The 26,086-nt window shown below is 39.5% G+C and overlaps 1 protein-coding gene across 1 annotated transcript in view; it reads right to left on the bottom strand.

Moving 5' to 3' along the window:
• The window catches only part of rnf10 (ring finger protein 10), a 49,748-nt gene that overhangs the window by 1,095 nt on the left and 22,567 nt on the right, over positions 1 to 26,086 (bottom strand). The window contains exons 5-16 of the mRNA XM_073065414.1: positions 25,251 to 25,435; positions 20,949 to 21,082; positions 18,822 to 18,985; positions 15,226 to 15,360; positions 14,084 to 14,318; positions 9,181 to 9,314; positions 7,611 to 7,728; positions 7,422 to 7,523; positions 7,182 to 7,349; positions 4,719 to 4,819; positions 817 to 874; positions 553 to 705 (exon numbers count right to left, since the gene is read on the bottom strand). Of these exons, the coding sequence (XP_072921515.1) occupies positions 553 to 705; positions 817 to 874; positions 4,719 to 4,819; positions 7,182 to 7,349; positions 7,422 to 7,523; positions 7,611 to 7,728; positions 9,181 to 9,314; positions 14,084 to 14,318; positions 15,226 to 15,360; positions 18,822 to 18,985; positions 20,949 to 21,082; positions 25,251 to 25,435 (1,687 nt within the window). The remainder of the gene's footprint in view (positions 1 to 552; positions 706 to 816; positions 875 to 4,718; positions 4,820 to 7,181; positions 7,350 to 7,421; positions 7,524 to 7,610; positions 7,729 to 9,180; positions 9,315 to 14,083; positions 14,319 to 15,225; positions 15,361 to 18,821; positions 18,986 to 20,948; positions 21,083 to 25,250; positions 25,436 to 26,086) is intronic.

Raw genomic sequence — 26,086 nt, 5'->3', positions numbered from 1 at the left:
GAGGTTAGAATCCTGTGAAACTAGGCAAATTCCTACCAAGATCACAGAAGGGTTACAGCAGGAAAGGAGGTCATTAACACTGCCATGTTCAAAATCAGTTCCAAGACCAACCCAACTGGTCCTACTCCTGTCCTTTCTCCACAACTCTGCCAACTCCTTTCAACTATTTATCCTATTGCTACTTGAATTTTACAACTAAATTTACCTCCAGGCAGTGTGTTCCACACCTTAACCTCTGGTTGTGTAGTAAAGTTCTTTCACACCATTCATTGATCATTGGGTTGTCACTAACATTTGATGTTGCCTTGTTCTGCAAACCTCTCCACCAACAGGAATGATTGTGTTTGACATAATGCAACACTTGTGGCAGCTTAAGGCATTGAAAAACCAACACGAATCAAATGCACAGAACACAAACTTACTCCACCAAAAGCTTTAGCACAACCTTAACATTAAATAACATTTGTAACAATCAAATTAGGCTCAATATTATGTTTAGCGTCAGACTTCCATTTTCCTTTCAAATGATGGTTTTGCAATCTACTGCCCTACCTGCACAAGGCTCTAGAACTGGAACTTTATCAAGCTTGAGGAAGGCTGCCTCCATGGCCTGGCTGAAAGTATTCTGAAAACTGGGTACAGGTACACGGTCAGAGATATCACTTTCTCCATCACTATCTGCCGGGGGCATCAAACTTGTTTCTGCTGTCAGACAAAAAAAAAATCCACATATTCACTGTTAACATTCACACTAATATGAAGCAGAAAATAATAACCACAAATTAATTGGAAAATTTTGTTAAATGTTAAAAAAACCTTTTCTTGGAGTTGCTTTGGGCCACACTTCAGCTTTTGCCTTCCCATCCTTCAGCATCTATAATAAGAAATACAACCACCAGCATTTAAGATCTTTAATATATAGAAGTGAACAGATCAAAGCAAGTCAACAGCAGAGATGCTAATAAAGAGTATGTGGAAGAGGCAATGGGGAAATATAGTTTTAGAAAAAAAAATCTTACTAGCTGGAAATGGAAATTTCTAAAGAGCAAATATACAGTAGGTCAGGGGAAATTAGTTTGGCCAAAGTTTACATGGAGATGGGTAGCAGGCTAGTAGAGCAAGAAGTCTGAAGGTGATAAAGGCATAAAAATTTGATAACAAACAACCAAAGTAGAGCTGAACTGCCAAAATGGCAGAATTCCCCAAGTCTAAGTCATGTAGGTGACTAATTAACGAAATGAAATCTGGGAGAGTACTTTCTGTGCTGAAGACTTTCTGAAGAGAAGGCATCATGGTTCAGCAAAGGTTGGGTGATGGACAAACCCAAGAGCAGATACCAAACATAAAAAAGCATACTCCACGTATTTTGAAGGATCCTCTGAATAGTCAAATAAAAGGGCCAGAAAACTAGATAGAACTACTCTAGCTACAAAGAAATACCACCATGATGAATAATGGAGGCAAAAGAGGTTAATAACTTGCAATTATATAGCACCTATAAAAATGTTCCAAATACTTCATAGATGCAATAATTGAACATGATTTAACATTGTGTTATACAAGTAATAAAATAGCAGTTTCCCCAGGGGTTAGATTTAAAGATTGTCTGAACGTAGTGAAGGGGTTTGAGAAAATTAAAAAACCTTAGGCCAATGATGCTGAAGGAAGGATCTTCATAAGCGGAAGGAAGAAAACTCAGCACAAGCAAAAGAGCAGAAATGGAGTGCAGAGACAAGCTGGAAGAAGTTACACGGAAAGAGAGGCAAGGCCATGGAAGCAGAATACCAAAATTCAGAAATTATCCAGTTGTGAGCCAACAGTCAGGAAGTTAGTTAAACTATACAAGACGTGCGCTGCACACACTTGAATTAGATTAAATTAAAATAGTTTTAGGTTAATATGACAGATTAACCAGGAAAATACAACTCTGAAGTAACAAAGATATGGATGGGGCTTGCAGAGATCGAAGGATAAGAATATAATTTATGAAATTGGCAAGGATCTTAACACAGACACACTGACAGAGTCTACCAGAATACCTTGGACCCATCAATGCATTCGTATCTGAGGAAAGCATGAATAAAACAGTTTAAGTAAAATGTGGTCAATGGTGGCGGTTTCTAAAGGGGAAAGAGATTGCAAAGGAAATTTCAAGACAGCTTACAAAGGGTGTTGGAGGGAGGAATTGGTCACGGGACTATGGAGTTCATGACTAAAAGCAACTTGAGAGAAAACATAGATACATGGTACATGTGGTGGGGGGGGGGGGGAGATGAGTGAAAAGGAAGAGCTAAAATAGATTTATTTCACTGAATCTATCCACAAGAACCTCGCACCTGAAAGCTAAAAGTAACAGAGGGTAACCAAAGTTTATTAAAATATGGTAATGTACTAAAATATGTATGATGTCTTAAGATGCATGAAGGTAGATAAAATCTCCACAGTCTGATCAGGTATAAACAAGAACACAAGCTAAAGAAACAACTGCGGAAGCCCTATCATTAGCGACAGCTGAAGGGTCAGAAGACAGGAATGTGGTTAATATTATGCCTTTATTTAAGGGCTGCAAAGAAAAACCTAGGAACTGTAACTAGCAATCCTAACAGCAGCAAGTTATAGAAGGGGTTCCGAGTGATAAGGTATATGAGCATTTGGAAAGACATGGGTTGATTAGGGATAGTCAGTATGGCTTTTTGCATGGGAGATCATATCTCTCAAATTTATTTTTTTTAAGTAACCAGGATAGTTGCTGATGAGGGAAGGACAGTAGACACAAACTACATGGACTTAACCATGGCCTTTGCTAAGGTTCCACACAGAAACTGAAATCACTATTTCTACCAAATGGAATCCAGGGACAGCTAGCTAATTGGATACAAAATTGGCTTGATGGTTAGAAGCAGAAGTTGCTGGTGAAAGCTTGTTTACAGCCTAGAGGCCTGTGACAATGGTGTCCCACCATTTGTCATCTTTATTAAAGATTTGGTAACAATGTACAAGGGTAGTAAGTCTGCAGATGACACTAAGGTTGGTACGTTCATTTACAGTAAAGACACTTATCAGGATTTAATTACAAATCTTAATTAGCTAGGGAAATGAGCTGAGGAATGAAAAAGAGTTTTAATTTTAATAATTCCAAGAGGTTGCACTTGGGAAGACAAATGAAGGTAGCACTTTCATAGCAAACCACAGTGGCCTGGGAAATAGCAACCTTGTATTCCATGAGGGCGACTCACAGGTTGACAGGGTGTTAAAGGTGGTTTTTGGAACACTAGCCTTCAGCCAGGACACTGAGTACAAGAACTGGGATGTTAAATACAAGACATTGGTGAGACTGCATCTGAAATACTGCAATCAGGTTTGGTCATCCTGCTAAAGGTAAGATGCCATTAAACTGGAATGGGAAGAAATAAGATTTGAGGATGTTGCTGGGACCCAAAGGACTGAGTTATACAAAGGTCGAACAGTTTGTAACTTTTTACATTGGAGCAGAAGAGAATGAGGGGTAATCTTACAGCGGTGTATAACCCTATCTTTGTGCCTCAGTCTTTTTCCCAGGTTGGAGAATCAAAAACTTGTGGGGGGGGGGGGGGGGGGGGGGTTATAGATAAGATTTAACAGGAGTTTAAGGGGAAACCTTTTCACCAGAGATTGGTCAGTATATGGAATGAGCTACGACGGGAAGTTGCTGAGGTAAATATATTAACATATTAACAGTTGGAGGTACTTGGTCAGGTACATGAATAGGAAAGGAGCAGGACATGGCCAAATGTAAACAAATGGAACTATCTTGATTGGTATGGGCTAGTTGGGCTGAATGTTCTATTTCTGTGCTGTCTTACTGTGACAATCACGAATACAAAACAGTTCAGACACTGAATTAACAATCACATTATGACAAATCACTGCAGATATTTGTCAGCCAATAGGGGCAACAGTTTGCTATGCCTCATGAATATTATTCAATAAATTATAGATTCACAGAAACTTCTTCCAGTAAAAGCAAGGCAAGTTTCCTAAAGATGCAGTGACTCAAGAGCAGTTATGCAATTCAGTACTTCTCGCCAGCTGGCAAGTCAATTTGTCATGAATAATGTATTTCAAAATTAGTTACAGAGGCTATTGACATTAAACCAATCTCAGACACTTGCAGGAAGTTTAATTTGAGGTGAAACTGCTAAAACCACCTTTACTGTAGCCAGCCAAGTGTTGGCATCAGATAGTCACAAAGTACTTCTCTGGACTGTACTGATGCTAGTTAAGTTTTAAGAGCCAACTGAGAATGTACACTCATTTCTTTTCTCCAGAGACAGTGAGATGGCCTTTTGAACATATCCACAGTTGCTTACTGGCTTTCCACTATTTACATAAATTTTACTAATTATAAATATAGGTGTCATTAACTTCATTAAAAACAATTTATGCTTCTAACTTTATTTTAACTAGATACACTATTTTATAAGTCCTATAAAGGCTGAATAAATTAATCAAAGAATTAAGAGGGTGGCAGCTTGAAACAACTCAAACTGGAACGCAGTCAATTATCTGTATCTAATTTGAGAAATAGAAGTTCAAGGAAGGGATGAACAGTCCTTGCAGATTATTATTTGTATATATCATAAAAAGGTAAACATTATCATAAATTCAGTACTTTTCCCCAGCTGTTAAACCAGCTTGTCCTGAATATTTAAAATTAAAAACTGATTAATTCTTGTTACCTGAGCAAATGAAGGGAAGTGTACATCCTCCTCCATGCTACCAACACACAGAGAAGGACTCCCTGGACTAAACGTAGGAGCTGATGGATTCAATGTTGATTCTACAGGGAAAAATAGAACACAGAAATATTAAAACAGTATCTAGAAATATTAAGCTTTGTAACAAAAAACAGCAGCAAAACAGGCCTTTCAGATAATCTCCAACAGGACGTTCGCAATGCCTGTTGTGGAAAGAAAACAGCGTAGGTGCTCTGTGAGATAGTCTAGAGGCCACATTGTGAACTTCAAATTCAGCAGACCAGGTTGGAAGAGGGACGACTGAATCTCTGCCTCACCTGAAAGAGCTGGCTAGGACCCCGAATGGAAATGAGGCAGGGGAGTTGTCCCAGTGGTTCGAGGGAGGGGCGATGGTGTAGAGAGGAGGAAGATGTAACTGGTGATGGAACGTGACAGATGCATTTACCTTTATCTCTCTGATTCCACCCATCAGCCTCTGTCCCCACCCCAGACTCTCCACTGTTGGTTCCGTGTGCTCCCATCTGCTCCCCATCTGGCTTCACCTATTATCTACCAGCATAAAGTCACACTCTCCACTCCCACTACATTCCACCTATCCTTCACCTCCCCATGTACTGCTACATACTGGCAATCTTTCATATTCTCTCATTCCTGATTCTGGGCCTTGGCTCGGAACATCTACCTACATTGCCTCCACAAATGCTGCCCAACCCAAGAGATCTTGCAGCATTGTTTTGTTGTAGATTCCATTATCTCATGTCTTCAAAACTTGGTAAAGTACTCCTGCATCATTTTCCTTGCAAGTAAAGGAGTGTCCCACAGGCCTCTTAATCGCCCTATCCATCTGTCCTGTTACCTTCAGGAAACCGTGGACATCAACTGTTGTATCCTACGACTTACTGCACACACCCTTGCTTTGTTACCAAAAATTACTTTTATATGCTTCACACTAAATCAAATCTCATTTGCCACTTTTAAAAAATATATATATATGCCTGATTCACTGAAACCTTCCGACAGTTCACATCTCCATTGAACTAATGAAAATGCTGGTGCCCTGTGTAAATTGCTTAAATGTAGTCTCTACATAGGAATGTATATGTACAGTGTGTGTGTATGTATGCATTCAAGGAACCTGGCAGCATGCCGGAAGAACCCCAACTTACACTTCCTCCTGGATATTCAAACTCCCCTACACAACCGCCCTTAGTTTCTATGTATGTGGATCAATTTCAAATCTTGCCTGAAAGCTTCCCTTGGACGTTGCAGACATTTATGCACCAGTAATTTTATTACTAGCTACTCACATTAAGTAATCAGCACATCATGGGAAGTGTGTTATTTCCATTTTATACAAGAAACAGAATTATTATATCAAAGTATCTTTCACTAAACTGAGCCCGGAGGCTGATTTCCTCCAGCATTTTGTGTGTTTCTTACAAGTCCCTAATGTTTCTGCCTCAGGCAGCACATTTCAAGCACCCACCTCACTGTAAAAAAATGTGCCCTTCCTCTCATTTTAAATTCATCCTGCCTGGCATTTGACATTTCAACCCTTTCTCTAGCCCTTTCCCAGCTCTGATAAGAACCACAAGAGTCATCAATAACTCAGTTAAGGACAATACTGCAATATCAGTAAAGTTCCAATGTCTACAATGACCATGAGAGAGAGTAGCAAAACATTAACTACTCAGGTTCTCATTTAGAAGGTCAGATAAGCCTTGGGAAGCTATGACACCAGACTTCCAGATGACCTGAACTGACCTTTTTTTTTAAAACCCTTGGAGCTGTAGCAGAAGCAATTTCCAGTGATTGATAAATCGACAAAGATGAAGTTCTCAATGCTTGTTGCCAGAACACTAAAGATAACTCCAAGTACAAAACAATGAAGTGTACTGCTTAAAGAATCCAGACTTGGTGTTGAAATTTTAAATTTCAGATTCAAAACCTTTCGAGATCTTCCTCAGAAGTTTAAACCATAATTACATGCATGCACCTCCATGTGATGCAATTACTCTCATTATTGCTATCAAATTCAACAGAATATTTACCAAACCATGGTGTGGAGAGATAACAAAAAGGCTACTTTATCTGCAAGCCAAAAGAATATTAGTGCATATCTGAATTCACAGGAGTTCTGGTTCTCCTGGAAGAGGCTTTCAGGTAAAACTAACTAAATCAGGCAACTGTGAAACAGTAGTGTCAGTGCACACAAGTGATTGAAATTTGTATATTTTATGCCTCATTAACAAAATCAACTTATGAACTGTTGTAAAAGAGAACCTGTTCATAATCCAGGAGTAGCCTTTATAGGGATAATCTAACATCAAACACTCATGTAGTGCAGTTTGAGATGATACATTTTAAACAAGTGAAAGTTTATAAAATAAAGATTTTTATTCTAACACTATAATGACAGACTTACAAATATATCGAATTTCATACCTGGCAAAGAATTTGGACTGCTGCTTAGGGTTGTGCTGGCTGAAAGACTGATTGAAGGCAGAGGATCTTCATCAGGGCAAGTAAAGGAAGGGTTAAATTGTGCACTCTCTGTAGAACCAAAAGCTGGGAATTGCTGGTAGTTTTCCAGTCCAATATGTACTTCTGGATCTAAATAAAAATTAAGTTGCAGATATCACTCACTTTCAATTATATTGGAATTCAAGACAAGTTAACACTCACATCTGCCTTGCTTTTCATTTTCTTCCATTTCAATCCTACGTTCCCTTCGACGTTCATCCCGAGCTTTTTTCAGGCGAAGACATCTCCTTCTGTCCAAGTCAACTGTCAAAGAATGAAAAAGTTAAAATTATCAAGGCACTAAATGTAAGACACACAATTCAAGTCACTGATAAAACTGCAGATACAAACCTGAAAAAGCATCCAATGTTTCTTTAGAAATCAAGGGCGGTTTCAAAGCCAGTTCACAAATGCCAAACTCACAGGTCAGCGGCAAGTGGCATAAATAGCGATGTCTGTGTCGTACATCCTATGGAAAACAATCCATGTTGATATATCAAATGTGCAAATTCTAATTACTTACAGTAGCCTTTTATTTTTAAAAAAAATCAAATAAGCCTTCCACTCTCCAAACAACAGACAAATGTTCGACACAGAAGGGAGTCCAATCCTTACTTTTTATAAATTAGTACAAGTCTAAGCAAGCCATTTCATTACTATGGTCAAGCCGTACCATTTGGCAAATGTGAAAGCTAATTTCTGTATCACACATGGATGGGGACGATCCCAACTCATGACTGCTTTTGAGTAGCCTTAAAGCGTACAGTACTGTGCAAAAGTCTTAGGCACCAATAAATAGCTTGGGAGTCTACGACTTTTGCGCAGTACAGCAGTAAGTTTATGTATTGCACTGTACAACACATTTCATGACATATGTGAGTGATGATGAACCTAAGTCTGATATGAGTCTATTGTGAGAAGGGGGCAGGGAGAATGGAATCATGTTTGGGAAAAGGGGAGGGAGTGGGAAGCACCAGAGAGACATTCTGCAATGATCAATAAACCAACTGTTTGGAATCAAATGACCTTGCCTGGTGCCTCAGGGCTGGGTGTGTCTGCAATTGTGCCACCCCTGCTCAGCACCTTCTCTGCTACCCATCTCAAGTCCCTTCCGCAGCGCTCCATCCTCGCCATTCCCAATATCGCTCCCAACAGATTTACAAACTCACTCGCTGCTCCATGTTGACAAATACACGACTGCACAAAGTCCTAAGCACCCTACCTATATGTGTCTAAAACTTTTGCACACTACTGCACAAGGCTTAGAAGCTAGTTTGTCAAAACTGCCTCACCAAGTATCATTTTGTCCAAGCTTAGTCAACATTAATTAACATTAAATTGGATTACAGCGACCATACTTGATAAAACATTTATTCATTTCTCCGCAAGTTCAATTCTAACATCTGAATGAATGACTGGCAAGTTCAGCGCAAGCAACCTGATTTAATTTAATCTAATATCCAATGGAAGCATGCAAAATGGAGAAGTTAGTTTTAATAAAATGGTTAATTTACTTCAGTACTTGTAAACAAAAAATGAATTGCTTGTAATCTGCATGAATTTTTTTGGTAAAACAAATAATAAAAAATTTTTGTTTTAAAAAACGGTTACAATGCTTTATTGCCACTTAAAATTCTGGTTAGGATTACAGTTCTCAAGTGTAGTTTGTAGGTGCAAGCTGCTTTACAACAATACATTCAAAAGTTCTAAGAAGAATAAGAATTGGAAAATTGAGGAAACGAGTTAGTGCTGGAAATGCACTGTTCACCCAGATGGGTCTCAAGGTACACAGGAGGGTCCTCTGGCTTGACCTCACCCAGTACTACCAGAGGACAAAAACAGGTTCCAAAACTAAAGACATTTCAATTTCAAAAAAAATGAAGCTCACAAGTAAACAGGTTATTATTAAAAGTTACTCTACCTCAGTCATTGAATGCCCAACAATCTCTACCACTTGAGCAGTGATCTTCTCAGGGCAGTTCTCCAGACTACCATACTCCCTCACCAGACATCGCACATTAACTGGACTCAGAAACAAATACTGCCCGTCTTCCGCTGAAGAAAGAAATTAGTGTTACAGAAATCTTCAAAGCCAAAATTAACTCTTACTCCAGAATTTCCATTTTGTCTTTGTCTACACATGACAAAGTTGACTCTGGCTAAAGTTCACCTTTGAGTGAAAAGATCCCTCAATAATATCAATATAATCACCTCGAATACCAAGCATGTTATCAGTTTTTCCTCAACATTTGAGGCTTACAATCTACAGGTTTGAATTTAATGAGAACAAACAATATTTGTATAACTACTCAATTCTCCCTCTCTCAGTATCCCAGCATGGCCTGCCCAATCAATTATCTAACAACCTCTGCCTTAATATACATAAAGACTTCGCCTCCGTAGCTGCCTGTGGCAAAGGGTTCCACAGATTCACCACTCTCTGGCTAAAGAATTCCTCCTCACCTCCGTTCTAAAAGGATGCCCCTCTATTCTAAAAATATGTCCTCTGGTCTTAGACTCTCCCACCACAGGAAACGTCCTCTCTATATCCACTCTATCTAGGCCTTTCAACATCTAATATGTTTCACCCCTCATTCTTACGAACTCTAGTGAATACAGGCCCAGAGCCATCAAACGATCTTCATATGACAATCCTGGAATCATTTTCATGAACTTCCTTTGAATCTCCTAGTTTCAACATGTCCTTTCTAAGATAAGGGCCCAAACCTGCTCACAATACTCCAAGTGAGGCCTCACCAGTGCAAGTTAATGCTAACATCGCATTTACCTTCCTCTCCACAGACGAACTACAAATTAAACTTTAGGGAATCCTGCACAGAGCTTTCGAAGTCCCTTTGCGTCCGTTTTTTTTGTATTTTCTCTCCATTTAGAAAACAGTCAACACTTCCATTTTTTTCAACCAAAGCGCATGACCATACACTTCCCGATGCCGTATTCCATCTATTTCTTTGCCCATGCTCCTAATCTGTCCAAGCGCTTCTGTAGACTCTCTACTTCCTCAAAGCTACCTGTCTGACCACCCATCTTCATATCATCTGCAAACTTTGCAACAAAGCCATCTATTCCATCATCCAAATCATTGGCATATAACTTTTTTAAAAAAACACGATCCCAACAAACCCCTGCAGAACACCACTAGTCACTGACAGCCAACCAGAAAAGGCTCCTTTCATTCCCACTCTTTGCCACCCACCTATCAGCCAATGCTTTATCTATGCTGGAATCTTTCATATAATATCATGGTCTCGTAGCCTGTTCAACAGCCTCACATGTGGCACTTTATCAAAAGGCTTCTGAAAATCCAAGTATGCAAGATCAAACGATTCTCCTTTGTCTATCCTGTTTGCTATTTCTTCAAAGAATTCCAACAGGTTTGTCAAGCAAGATTTTCCATTGAGGAAATCATGCTGATTACGGCCTATTTTATCACGTTCCTCCAAGAACCCCGAGACCTCACCCTTAATTATCAACTCCAACAATTCCCAACAACTGACGTCAGATCAACTGGCCTATAGTTTACATTATTCTGTTCCTCTCCCTTTTGAAGAGTGAAGTGACATTTGCAATTTTCCAGTTTTCAAGAACCATTCCAGAATCTAGTGATTCTTGAAAGATCATTACTAATACCTCCACAATCTCTCCAGCCATCTCTTTCAGTAACCTGAGTTGTATATCATCTGATCCAGGTGATATATCTACCTTCAGACCTTTCAGTTTTCCAAGAACCCTCCCTCTCTAGTAATGGTAGCTTCACACACTTCATGACCCCCGACACTTAGAATTTCCATCATATTGCTAGCGTCTTCCACAGTGAAGACTGGTGCAAAATTCTTCTTCAGTTCGTCCACCATTTTCCTATCCATTTCTACATGTCCAGCGTCCTTTTCTAGCAGTTCAATATCCACTCACTTCTCTTTTACACTTGTGTATCTGAAGAAACTTTTGGTATCCTCTAATATTATTGACTAGCTTACATTCATATTCCACATTTACTTTGTTAGTGACATTTCTATTTGCCTTCTGTTGGCTTTTAAAAATTTCAGAACCCTCCTATTATATGCCCTCTCTTTGGCTTTGACTCTCTTGTTAGCCACAGTTGTGTCATGTTTCCTTTAGAATACTTGTTCCTCTTTGGGATGTTTATATCCTGTGCCTTCTGAATTGTTTTCAGAAATTCCAGCCATTGCTACTCTGCTGTCATCCCTGCCAATGTTCCTTTCCAATCAATTTTGGCCAGCTCCTCTCTCATGCCTCTGTAATTCCCTTTACTCCACTGTAATACTGGTAAATCTGAATTTAACTTGTCCTTCTCAAATTTCAGGGTGAATTCGATCACTTGCCCCCAAGGACTCTCTCATCAACTCTGATTCATTGTACAACATCCAATGCAGAATAGCTGAACCCCTAAGTGGGCTCAATCATGAGCTGCTCCAAAAAGCCATATCTAGTCATTCTAGAAATTCTCCCTCCTGGAATCCAGCACCAACCTGATTGTCCCCATGTACCTGATTGCAACATTGCCCTTTTGGCATACATTTTCTATCTCCCATTGTAATTTGTAGACCACATTCTTCCTACTGTTCAGAGACCTTTATACAACTCCTGGTGGGGTCTTTTTACCCTTGCAGTTCCTTAGCTCTATCCACAATGTTAATATCGTCTGACTTTATGTCACCTCTTTCTAATTTGATTTCACTTTTTACCAACAGAGCAACGCCGCCCCCTCTGCCCTCCTGCCTGTCCATTCAATACTAAACCCTTGGACTCCCAGCTATAATCTTCTTTCAGCCATGATTCAGTGATGCCTACAACATCATGCATGCCAATCTGTAACTGTGCTGCAAATTCATCTACTTTATTCCATATACTGCACACATTCAAATATAACACCTTCAGCTCTTTTATCAACTTACCAGTGACTCAAGGTTTTTAGATCAATCCCAAGCCAGTAGAACGGGAAACGTTTAAAAAGGCAAGGAATCTTCTTTTATCAATTGACCAGTGAGTCTTACTTCAGTGGTTGGTAAGTTGATGGAGAAGATCCTGAGAGGCAGGATTTATGAACATTCGGTGAGGTATAATATGATTAGGAATAGTCAGCATGGCTTTGCCAAGGGCAGGTTGTGCCTTACGAGCCCAACTGAATTTTTTCAGGACATGACTAAACACATTGATGAAGGAAGAACAGTAGATGTAGTGTATATGGATTTCAGCAAGGCATCTGATAAGGTACCCCATGCAAGGCTTATTGAGAAAGTAAGGAGGCATGGGATCCAAGGGGACATTGCTTTGTGGATCCAGAACTGGCTTGCCCACAGAGGGCAAAGAGTGGTTGTAGACGGGTCATATTCTGCATGGAGGTTGGTGACCAGTGGGGCGCCTCAGGGATCTGTTCTGGGACCCTTACTCTTCATGATTTTTATAAATGACCTGGATGAGAAAGTGGAGGGATGGTTAGTAAGTTTGCTGATGACACTAAGGTTGGAGGTATTGTGGATAGTGTGGAGGGCTGTCAGAGGTTACAGCGGAACATCGATAGGATGCAAAACTGTGCTGAGAAGTAGCAGATGGAGTTCAACCCAGCTAAGTGTGAGGTGGTTCATTTTGGTAGGTCAAATATGATGGCAGAATATAGTATTAATGGTAAGACTCTTGGCAGCGTGGAGGATCAGAAGAATATTGGGGTCTGAGCCCAAAAGACGCTCAAAGCAGCTGCGCAGGTTGATGCTATGTTTAAGAAGGCATATGGTGTATTGGCCTTCATTAATCGTGGAATTGAATTTAGGAGCCGAGATGTTACAGCTATATAGGACTCTGGTCAAACCCCACTTGGAGTACTGTGCTCAGTTCTGGTCGCCTCAGTACAGGAAGGATGTGGAAGCCACAGAATGGGTACAGAGAAGATTTACAAGGATGTTGCCTGGATTGGGGAGCATGCCTTATGAAAACAGGTTGAGTGAACTCGGCCTTTTCTCCTTGGAGTGACGGAGGATGAGAGGCGACCTGATAGAGGTGTGTAAGATGATGAGAGGCATTGATCGTGTAGATAGGAGGAGGCTTTTTCCCAGGGCTGAAATGGTTGCCACAAGAGGACACAGGTTTAAGGGGCTGGGGAGCAGGTACAGAGGTGATGTCAGGGGTAAGTTGTTATTGTTGTTTATTTATTTTTTTTAAAACGCAGCTAGTGGTGAGTGCGTGGAATGGGCTGCCAGCAACAGTGGTGGAGGCGGATATGATAGGGTCTTTTAAGAGACTTTTGGATAGGTACATGGAGCTTAGAAAAATAGAGGGCTATGGGGAAGTCTACTAATTTCTAAGGTAGGGAAATGTTCGGCACAACTTTGTGGGCCGAAGGGCCTGTATTGTGCTGCAGGTTTTCTATGTTTCTAACTTTGTCTATCTTTAACATTGCAACTCATCCTGTTGACCGCAATTTTGACCTATCAACAGCCTCTCCTCACTATATTGCCTCTGTTTATAAATCAGTTACCTCATCTTCAGCACTATCATCTGCCTTTCCTATGATACTACTTGCATTGAAATATAGGCAGCTCAGGATACTAGTTGCACCATGCTCAAGCTTTTGATTCCTAACTTTGTCAAGCATCTTACCAACATCTGCTTCCATAATCTCTCTATAACTGCTCTGGTACTCTGGTTCCCATCCCCCTGTACCTCCAGATTGAACCCCACCGTGCAGTATTGACAAACCTTACCATTAAGGTATTATACAATTCATTCATAAAAATTAACTATTTAAATGACAAAAAAAAACTAAATCCATGATCAAGTGAAAGGCTTACCCTGGTAGAAATAATAGTAGTAGTTTGCAGAAGAACCTCTAACATCATCAGCTGGAAGTTCTGATTCTGCCTGTCTACATTCAGTCTCACCACAAGCTCCTTCTTCCATTTCACAATCATTGAATGGTTCAGGAAGAGTGACCAACTCACTCAAGGTAGCACAGCACGTAGCAGGGGCCTCTTCTTGCGGTTCTTCAATAATTTCATCAAACGCAGATGCATAGGCCAATACATGCTATCAGAAAACATTCAGACCAGGTCCAATTAGAACTTAAAACAACTTCTCTCTGCACTTCAGAATCATTTTAAAAATTAATTAAAAATGTTGAAATTTTATTTTGTTATGCCTATTATATTGGCTACTATCACATACCACTAATCAATCCATTCAAATTTCAGGAATGGGGTAGGCAACAGGAAGAACATTCTGTATACTGGAGATATTAAAAGCTAATCCTCAAAAAGATAACCTTATCGTGGATGATTTAGTAGGTTTATCATTTGATACCCAAACTGCTTAGCAACATTGCTGACGTGGGTGCCTGTTCCAATTTCACCAACGTGCTGCAGAAAACAAATAAATGCAGCAACAGAAACATGCTTTCAGGGTTGAGAGGAGAATCCAAAGGACAATGCATTGGCTTAGTGAGGTTAGAAATAGTATAATTAATCAAAATTACAGAGAATTAGCATTCTCAGCTATGATTACGTACCAATGCACAAGGATTTTAAGTCCAATCATCTGACAACGTACTAATCTGTGAATGCAGATCCTTGTTGATGGCAGAATATAGTTTTATACAGAAATACAGTCCTGCCAACCTACACAAAAATGTTCAGCAAAATAATGTGTTTGACTAAATAAAACATAACTGCTTCACTTATTATGTGTAAAATATCTTTACTGAAAGCAAGAAGAAATACTCCAAGAAAAAAAAATCCTTCAGTTAGTGTTGCAATTAGTGTTTTTTTTTCCAATGAATAGAATGCTAAAATACTGAAGTTTGGGTACAATATAATGAAACATCCCAATTTATGTAAATAGTTCATTAACAGCAGCAAATACACATTTAAAAACTTCAGCGTTAATGGGATAAAAGATGATGCAAAAATTAAAATTAGCCTGTAACACTGGTACTAACTTGTTTCTTGTCACCTGTGGACGCTTCACCTTCGTTTTCTACAATAGCAGCTGAATCAATGCTCAATTCCTCAAGTTTGAACATTGTGTCAAGAACTTCCTTTTCTGGAGGTCCCAGCAACTCCTGCTCACGATTCTGCAATTTTAAAAAAGGCTCATTGAAAAGACTACTAAACTGATATTCTAAGATTTAGGCTACAATATTGCACTTCTAGTCTTGATAGCAGAATTACTATTTTATCAAATACTGCATTTAACAAAGCTCCTGCTATGTTGCTGTAGAAGCTGATGAAAAACTGGTGCTAATGACAGTCCTTTTTCCACAATAGCATTGCAAATTTCTGGCTCGTATCCCTTACTGAACAGTTTTAATATAGGCAAGTGATAAAGCTACAGCAGACACAAGAATCTGCCACCATTACCTATACCATACTGCAGTAATTCCTCTCCACCTACTCAAGCCATGGAGAAGTATAGCAATAACTATACTGTTAAAACTGTTAAAACTAACTGTTAAAAACGATATACAATCTTTCCAAGTGCTCAGTGCATTTGTGTTATAATTACTGGTAAACTAGTGCAACAATCTTTTAAAAAGAAAAATGAGAACATAAAAATGCACAACAAATGCATTTGATTTTTTGGAATATCAACAAAAAGACACAATTATGCACTGGTTTTGATTTAGCACAGCGAACTTTACACCTGCAATACATCATTCACAACTTCTTCTACCTTGATCACCAGCAATATCCCCACCCATAAGAACTCTCAATCTTCCTAGACATTTGGTCTGTTTTTCCTGCCTCAGAAGTCCCACTTCTCTCTCATGTGTGAAAATTCTCATTAACTCTTCCTTTCCAAGTCCCAATGCTGGGAATTTCTGGATTTGTCATGATTATACTACATAGTTCTTCCCTGCTGTCTATCTGACACCTCACTTAACTTTGCAATCTGTATTTATAACTACTTCTTTGACTTGGTTGTACATGACCTTGCCATCTCCATTACAGACTTTTGTCACGGACATCTGATCATTTGACTCAACATTTTCTTAATTAACATGATCAAATTTCTCATCTCGCCCCTTCGTCCCCCCAACCCCACACGCCTATTCCCTAATTTGCAACATTTTCTGATTTCTGTTCACGGCTAATTCCCCGCAAACTACTGACCACCTAACTTGCCTGTTGGCCCAGATTAGCTAATATTATTAATGTGGCTTTTCATCCTCTTTCAGTACGATCACTGTCATTCCTCTGCAATGCACTACTTGTCAGCAGAAAGTTAGAGCATAAAGTACGACACCTAGATAGGTAGAATCCACCACAAAAACTCAAGACCATGTAGGTGAAAGCAGCCTGCTTAATAACACTTTCATCACCCTAAACCCCTCCCTTAGATTCACAAAAGACATCCTATGTGATATTAAACATTCTCTCTCTCTCTCTCTCTCTCTCTCTGTCACTTTGCTGCCCATACCCTCCTCCTCTGAAGCCACTCTGCAGTCACACAGCTGCAAGGAAGAGGCTAGCAGGTTCCTCTCTCATCTATCCAGTAATTGAAGAATAATTACAGTGGCTGCTCAGGCACAAGCCTCCCCACTACTCAGGACATCTGCAAAAAGCTGTACCTCAAAAAGGCAGTATCTATCATTAAGGGCTCTTACCATCTAGGACGTGCCCACACTTCTCCTTACACCATCAGTGGTGGTACAGGAGCCTGAAGACCTACACAATGTGAGGAACAGTTTCCCCTCTGCCTCCCACTTCTGGACACTTCCTCGCTATCTTCCTTTGTAACTTGCAGTGATTTTTATGTCTTGCATTGTACTGCTGCCGCAAAACAACAAATTTCACATCAGTGATAATAAACCCAACTGTTTATTGTAAGTGACCATCTGTACACCAACTACTCCCCCCACCCCAAAAATCCATCCTGGGCTTTGCTCAGCTTTCACCTAAAAACGACCTCCAGCAAAATCTGAAGGTTCACTCATCTTCACCTGTGTGCTGATGCTATGCTGTTCTACCGTTACCAGGTCTTTTGTTCCACCTTTTCCAAATTGATCAGGTTAATCAGGTATTTGATGCACCTAAACATTCAGAAAACCAGAGCCATTTTCTTTAGCGTCCTTGATCAACCTTTCCCTTATTACCATTCCATCCCTTTAGATGCCAAACAATGAATCAGACTTGGAACTCCAACACAATTCAGACTACCAAGCCAATGACTTCATTAAACTGTCCACATCCACCCACATGCCATACTTCCAATCAACCATCTTCATTCTACCTTCTAAATTTTGAATCGCTGAAAGCACTTCTGGCTATGTTCATGTCCTTGGTCTCAAATCTAGTCAAGCCACATAATCCCTTGAGATGGCTATATTCTTCTTGAGTTAGTCATATTCATAGAACAATACAGCATGGATATAGGACCTTTGACCAAGCAGGTCCAAGCTGACCATGGTGCCCACCCAACTGGCCCCAATTTCCTGTGTTCTGCATATATCCCTCTACACCCACCTCTCCAGGTACATATCCAAGTGCTTCTTAAAGGAAATGACTGTACCTGCCTCAACTACTTCTTCTGACAGTTTGTTCCACATACTTACCACACTGGGTACAAATGCCCTCAGGTCCCTTCACATCTTGCACCTTTCACCCCAAATCTATGTCCCTCAGTTGTGGACTCCACTACCCTGGGGAAAAGACCATTACTGTCCACCTTATCTGTACCTCTCATTATCTTAAATATTTCTACAAGATTGCTTCTCACTCGCCAACATTGTAAGTAACAAAAACATGGCCAACCTCTCCCTATAAAGCCAGCCCTCTGGCCCTGGCAACATCTTTGTAAGTCTTGTGTTTTTTTCCGGTTGAAACACATCTTTCCTTAGAAGGATCAGAGTGACCAAAACCACATTCAGTATTCCAAGTGCAGCCTTGGCTTATACAACTGCAATGTAACTTCTTAACTCCTATACTCAGTGCCCTGACAGATGAAGGCCAACATGCCAAACATCTTTCTCACCATCCTATCTAACTATGATGACACCTTCTATGAACTATGCACTTGTTCTCTGTTCTATTACACTCCCTAATGTACTACTATTCACAGTACAAGCCCTACCCTGGTTTGACTTTCCAAAATGTATCAACTCACACTAAAATCCATTTGACACTACTCAGCCCACTTCCCAGTTGATCCTCTTGTAACCTACAATAGCCCTTTTCACTGCCAACACCTCCCCATTTCCAAATACGCAGCAGTCAACCAGCACATCAAGTCACTGGCCTCCACTTGATTTTCATTAATTTAAAATTGCTCAACCAATGATAGTTATACTTTCAGCCACCACGGCTCCAAGTTCTGAAGCTCTTTACCCAAAGATCTCTGTACGTCTGTCTTCTAAACTGCTTCACAAAACTCAAGCAAAGCTCTCCAATATATAAATGGGCCAACAAAGAGAAAGTTAATTGCCTTGAGGCTCAGTATCAAATTGTTCTAATCCCTTGGGAATATATTATATAAAAATCACAAATTACTCCAAACACACACAGCAGGACAACCTGCAGAACGTAGTTTTGGCACCTTTAATTCTTGCAACGCCAGTTCAATGAAACAAGATTCAGGTGTATTTTTCTCCTCTTCATTCTGTCTCAGTAAGGCTGCTCTCTCTTTTTCTATCACATGCTGCATAACTTGCTGCTTTGTTGCTAGAAGGAGTTTTGAATACTGGCTGTGTTCTTCATCCACTACAGTGTTTACAGGGAAGGAAGAATGCATGAAAAAGCAGATTCAGTTGAGAATAAAAATCAATTGAATTACTACAAAAAAGTTTGAAGTTCAATGAACTACTAAGGGTTGATAAAGAATGAATTAATTTTATCCATCTTGAGATGAGAGCTTACTTGATCTGAAAATCTTTAGGAACTATGAATGGGATTTTTACATATCACATTACTGAGTAGGCAGCAATTCATCAACATCCTTTAGTATTTCAGCCTTAATCACAAATAGTGGCAAGGGGGAGACTAGAGAGCCAATCCAATTGCAGGTCAGCAGCCTACTTACTGATAGCAGTTCATCAGTAAGGTCACTGTGGTGAAGTGGCATTTTATTTTAATCTATTCATTCTAATCACACAAGAATGCAAATCATACAGAAACTGGGCAAAATTGCCAAGTATTTAGCACGATCTACTGGAGCATTTTGGTAGCAATTAAGATCAATACTGTCATACAGCATGGACGCAGGTCCTGCAGCCTGAGTCCATGCTGACCAGTGTCCACCCAGCAGCTTCCAATTTCCTGTGCTCAACCATATCCTTATGAAGCCCTACTCCTCCATGTCTCTATCCACGTGTCTTTTTAAACAATACTGTTGTACCTGCCTCAACTAATTCTGGCAGCTCATTTCATATCCTCACCGCACTCTGTAAAAAAAAGTTGCCCCTCAAGTTCCTTTTAAATGGTTCCCCTCTCATGTTAAACCTATGCCCTGTAGTTTTGCCTCCCTTACCCTGGGGAAAGACTGTTGCCATCCACCTTATCTATTTCTCTCAGAATTTTAAACATGTCTACAAGTTTGTCCTTCATTATCTAGTCGCAGAGAGTAAAAATCGAACACGGCCAACTTCTCCTTGTAATTCAGGCCCCCAGCAACATCATCTTAAACCTGTTCTGCAATTTTTCCGATGAAGGCTGTACTATTTTATCAGTAGAACAAATGGCAATGCAAAAATACCAAGCTACCTTGTACAGTAGTATCATATGACACTAAAGTGGAACAAGCAGTCCCAGTACCCTTCTGGTTTCTAATTATCAGCAAAAAAAATGTAGATAAATTTAATTCCACTATAGGTCATCAGCAAATTTAAACATATATTAGTGAAATACATCTCAACTCCCCAAACAAACCTATCTCCATGCAATTTAAGAAGAATTTTCTCTTACAGAAAAAGGCCTTATAAGGTAACAAGTACTTTGAAACAGAATTCAAATATTGTGTTTTCAAATACAGATTCCCCACATTGGCCATCAATATTTGGCCAACAGCATACAATTGACTGAGTTCCGGATACTAAACCTAATAAATATGAAGCCTAAATTACTCCTTTAAGAGATTTCAAATTATTTTTACAGACATAACTTTCAAATAATATGTTTACATTTAATTCTACCCATTTTATCTACCCACTTTTATATAACAATTAGAGCACTTTGATGCAAATAACAAACCTATCTCCATGCAATTTAAGAAGAATCTTCTCTTACAGAAAAAGGCCTTATAAGGTAACAAGTACTTTGAAACAGAATTCAAATATTGTGTTTTCAAATACAGATTCCCCACATTGGCCATCAATATTTGGCCAACAGCATACAATTGACTGAGTTCCGGATACTAAACCTAATAAATATGAAGCCTAAATTACTCCTTTAAGAGATTTCAAATTATTTTTACAGACATAACTTTCAAATAATGTGTTTACATTTAATTCTACCCATTTTATCTACCCACCTTTATGTAACAATTAGAGCACTTTGATGCAAATATAATTACTGCCAGCTAATGTTTTGATATTTTAGTTTATGCAGTTCTAGATCAATACAAGTTTGGGACAGCTGAAACTGAACTCTACTTCTTCAACCAGCCAGAATTTTAAATGTATTTTGCCCTATATTTTCAGCATGGATCTGAAATAATGTTTCCACTAACCTCCCAAATGAAATGATTCTGGTTTCATCCACAAATATTTGGGTAAAGCCATCAGGGCACCTTTCTCCCTGCGCATCAACTGCATGGTTATCATATCATCCACATTATACTGGCGAGTCTCCATGGCAATCACACTGAAACAAAGCAACACACATGAATCACTAAGGGTTACAATGCAAACTACACTGGTTGTGTCCAAAATAATTAAATCTTTATCCCTGTTACACCGGCAAACAGAGCTAGATCAGAAATAAAATGAGAAAGGGTGGCACAAGAGGATTACAGCCGCTCAATGAACATACCAATTTCAGCTCTGTGGGTGTAAAGAAATAGAAAAGAAGGCACGTACTCCCGCACTAGGGAATTTGCCATAGCAATATCAAACACATAAATGAATGATTATAAACAGCACTAGCTGAAATCAGGCTACCCAAATCAGCTGGTGACTTGTCATCTGATTTGGGATTGCCATAGAGTCCTAACGAAGGTCTCAACCTGAAACGTGAACTGTTTATTCCTTTCCGTTGATGCTGCCTGATCTGCTGAATTTCTCCAGCAGCTTGTACGTTACTCTAATGACTGATCTCTGAACTAAAATATCAGAGGTTAAAGGGAAGCCTTATCCTGTAGAAAAAGGCAGAGAAAGACAGTTACTTATTCTAACACATGCTAAAATTGTGTTACAAATAGTAATCATTATTTTTAAAAAACTGAAGGCTGCCAGAAAAAAAACAGGATAAATACATTTCAAATGTAATCAGTGTTCGGTCACTGAAGTATACACACTAAATTTCTATATCTCAATCTCTTGCCATTTTAATGACTATTAGGCTGTGTCAAGCCAATAGAGTACTCCTACAGAACCTGACCAAAACAGCAAGATTTAAATGAACTCTTTAAACCTATGCTTTTTTCCTCTTGGCACAGAATGCTGTTGCATAGGAATACCTTCAAAATTCCTCTTCCAATTAAACTTCATCCCCATTTAAACAATACTACCTGAAAATATGGTCCTTTGCTCCAGACAGAAAACAAAATCCGAAGTTCAGATGCCCCACTATTTAAACAATATTTTAATAGCTGTGCACACAACAGCAGCTTTAAGATCAGATATAGCAAGTGAATAATTTCTTCTTAATTCTGTCTGCTTTGTATCAAGTGTCATATTTCTCAGCATCTGTGATTTGACCACATCTTCCTAGGCTTTAGAAGGAACAGTAACAAAAATCTTATTTTTAAAAAAGTCAACTTAAGAGTTACATACATGAAAGCTTGCATAAATGTATGCTCAGTGGCCACTTTAATAGGAACAGGAATGGGGTCTGTACCTGGTGTGGTCTTTTGCTGCTATAGCCCATCCACTTCGAGGTTCAATGTGTGCATTCAGAACTGCTCGTCTGCTTTGTTAGTTGAATTACTGTCACCTTTCTGGCCATACTCCTCTGCCCTCACTTATTAATAAGACGTTTTCACCCACAGAACTGCCACACACTGGATGCTTTGTTTTTTTGAACCATTCTCTGTAAATTTTAAAGACTGTTGTGTGTGAAAATACCAGCAGATCAAGATTTCTATGATACTCAAACCACCCTGTCTATCACCAACAATCATTCCACAGTCAAAGTCACTTAGATCACATTCCTACCCATTCTGATGTTTGGTCTATACAAATGAATGTTCTGCACAACTGAACCTCTTGACCACATCTGCATGCTTTTATGCACTGAGTCACTGCCATATGATTGGCTGATGAGATGTGCATTAATGAGTAGGCGCACCTAATAAAATGGCTACTGTACTTTTTCCAATGCTGCATCATTAACCTTATGTCCATTCCATCTTATTTGGAGAAGGAAAAAGAAGGTGAGTGAGTGGGGAATGCTTTATCAGCTTAATATTGTGTTATTTACTACAACACAAGTTAAACCAGAAGTTAGAGATTCAACTCAACTCAACTCAAGATTGGACTGAGGGTGGCCCACTTTCTCCCATTAAACCCTTCAACATCTTAAAACATTGTAACCTTCAGTAATGACCTGGGTCTCTCTTCCAAAGTATACGGCATGTTTGGCTTCTGTATCTCAAGCATACAATTAAAGTTCAAAGTAAATTTATTATCAAAGCACATACGTCACCATATACAACCCTCTTGTGGGCAGACCCAATAAATACAATAACCACAATAGCCATGAAAGATTGCACCCAACAGGATGGACAAACAACCAAAGTGCAAAAGACAACAAATCAAAAACACAAAAAGAAATAAATAATAAACAAACAGTAACTATCAGGAACACGTGATTGAGAGACCTTGAAAGTGAGTCCATAGGTTGTGGGCATAGATCAGACATGGGGCAGGTGAAATTATCCCCTTTGGCTCATGAGCCTGATGGCCAAGGGGCAATGATTGTTCCTGAACCTCAGTCCCGAGGCTCCTGAACCTTCTTCCTAATGAAGTGAGAAGAGAGCATGATCTGGGTGGTGGTGTCCCTTATGATGGATGGTGCTTTCCTGTGACACGGAGCTGTGTAGATATGCTCAGTGTTGGGGACACCTTTACGGGGGATGGGCTGGGCCATACCCCTTTTTTTTAACATTTTCTATTCAAGGGCATTGGTGTTTCCATACCAGGCTGTGAAGCAGTCAGTCAATATACTCTCCACCAGACATTTATGTTAGTTTGTCAAAGTTTTAGATATGCCAAATCTCTGCAAACTTCTAAGTGGAGGTGTTGCTGCGTTTCCTTTGTAATTGCACTTCAATGCTGAGCCTCTCCACCTCTGATCCTTTGAGGAGGACTGGCTCACGGACCTCTGGTTTCCTCCTCCCAAAGTTAATAATCAGCTCCTTGATCTTGCTTACATACGAGTGAGAGAGTGTTGCTGTGGGACCACTAAGCCAGATTTTCAGTCTCCCTCCTCTGATTTACCACCAGCTTTGATACAACCTACAAGTGGTGTCGGCTGCAAACTCAAATATGGCATTGGAGCTGTGCTTAGCCACACAGTCATTTGTGTAAAGTGAGTAGAGCAGGGGTCTAAGCACACAGCCTTGTCGTGCTCCTGCGCTGAAGGAGATTGTGGAGATGATGTTGCCAATCTCAACTAACTGGGGTCTGTAAGTGAGGAAATTGAGGATTCAATTGCACAAGGAGTTATTGAGGCCAAGCTCTTGAAGGCTATTGATTAGTTTTGAGGGGATGATGATATCGAATGCTGAGCTGCAGTTGATAAAAAGCATCCTGATGTATGCACCTTTGCTGTCCAGATTATCCAGGGTTGAGTGAAGAGCCAATGGAGATGGCATCGGCTCTGGACCTGTACTGCTAGTGGGCAAATTGGAGCAGATCCAATTAGCCTTTTAAAACTGTACCATGCAGTTCTAAATTTTCTAATACAGGTGTGCGCTGCTTAACGTTCATTCGGACAATGTCCGATCACATATACATCCATAGTCCCAATCGGAGGACGTGACGTAGCGGACATAACCAATCTCATGCATCGCGCGGCTCGAGTGTAGTAGCGTTATCTGTTTAATTTTCTTTAGAAAATATTACCGCAAAGTGCATCATAGCTTCCAAACACAGCAAAACCACTCCTAGTGATAGCAACAGCAAAAGGCAAAGGAAAAGTATTGATTTGGAAGTGAAACAAAAGGTATGAAGGTGGAAAACCAGTGAATGCTATTGCTCGGGATTTAGGCATGTCACACAATGATAAATTGTGTGTGATATAGGCTAAGAAAGTGTTTACATAAAAGTTTAAAAAGTGAAATTTAAAAGTTTAAAATGAAATAAAAAATTATAGTGTATGTATGTATTACAGTGTACAGTATACAGTTTTGGTGTAAGTTCTTGGCTATTTAGTCATTTAGTCAATACAGTACTCCATATAGGTTTGCTAAGTATTATATATAATATGGTGTTTGCACGTCCAAATCACATAACGTCCAATTTCACACAACATATCATGAACATCAAGCGACACATACCTGTATATGCAATATCCATGAAGCATATTCACAAGTGGTCTTAAACAATTTTCAAATAGCATTTTAACATGTCATTTCCTCCAGCAAGGGGAAGGGGGAAAAATAGTATCCATAGCCAAAGAAGCTAAGGGATTATAAACGTTCCATTTCAACATTAAATATTATTCAAAATGTAAAATGCATATCCCTGCTGCCTCTCCCTTATCACTGTAACTAACTGACAATAGTAACACAGGGCTTCATTCATATCCTAAAGTAGTACTATAGCTGTTCTACTAGTAGATCTATAATCATTAAAGAACCAACTCTCACCTCTTTAGATCCTTTTTGTGGACAGCTTCATAACAGATAGGGCACTTGCCCCAGGTCTTATCACTCAAGGACAGATAGTGAAGAATGCATGCCCAACAGTAGATGTGTCCACAGCGAGTTATCTTTGCAGCAGAGGGTGGATACAAACAAATTGGGCACGAGGGGACTTCATGACTACAGATACGCTGAAAGTAAAAGGTCTGTATTAATAACCAATACACCATTACAGAGCACAGAATCAAAACTGATTACCGTAAGTATTGATCAAAACAGCTAAGTAATTAATAATAGAACTCAAACTCCTCCCCATCCCTAAAAGACTGAGACAAAGTCAAATGAATATCTCTGAATAGACACTACACTATTTTATCATCACACCAGGGATAGGCACACAAGATACAACTAAACCATACTCCAAAAGCATGGCAGCAGGTCCACTCAGTCCTCCCAGAGCCTGTATCCCTCCCAAAAGTCATGACTGTCTCTGCAGAGTACAAGCCCAAAACCACCCCGACAAATGTCCCAGCACCCCTTTATGTATGTATTGAAACATACCACCTCCAATCCCCTAATATTCCTGTGTACACAAATTCTAGGCTGCAAAAACATTTAATTACAATTAATTAAATTTAATTAAATATACATGCCAGATCCCTAAAGTAGGAGAGATGACTTTAACCTGTTTAAGTTTGAAGTCCAATGAAGAAAACCTTTCAGACAAGAAAGAGGTTAAAGAATTGAAGGTCTGTGCATAGTTGCAAATTATCGGCATCTAAAAGTCATAACAAATCTGGTTGTAACAAAGATATTTCCCAAACTGGGCAAGTATTTGGAAA

This window comes from Hemitrygon akajei, chromosome 14 (assembly GCF_048418815.1).
Source record: "Hemitrygon akajei chromosome 14, sHemAka1.3, whole genome shotgun sequence".
Classification (NCBI taxonomy): Eukaryota; Metazoa; Chordata; class Chondrichthyes; order Myliobatiformes; family Dasyatidae; genus Hemitrygon; species Hemitrygon akajei.
This window is presented reverse-complemented; position numbering and strand designations above follow the sequence as displayed.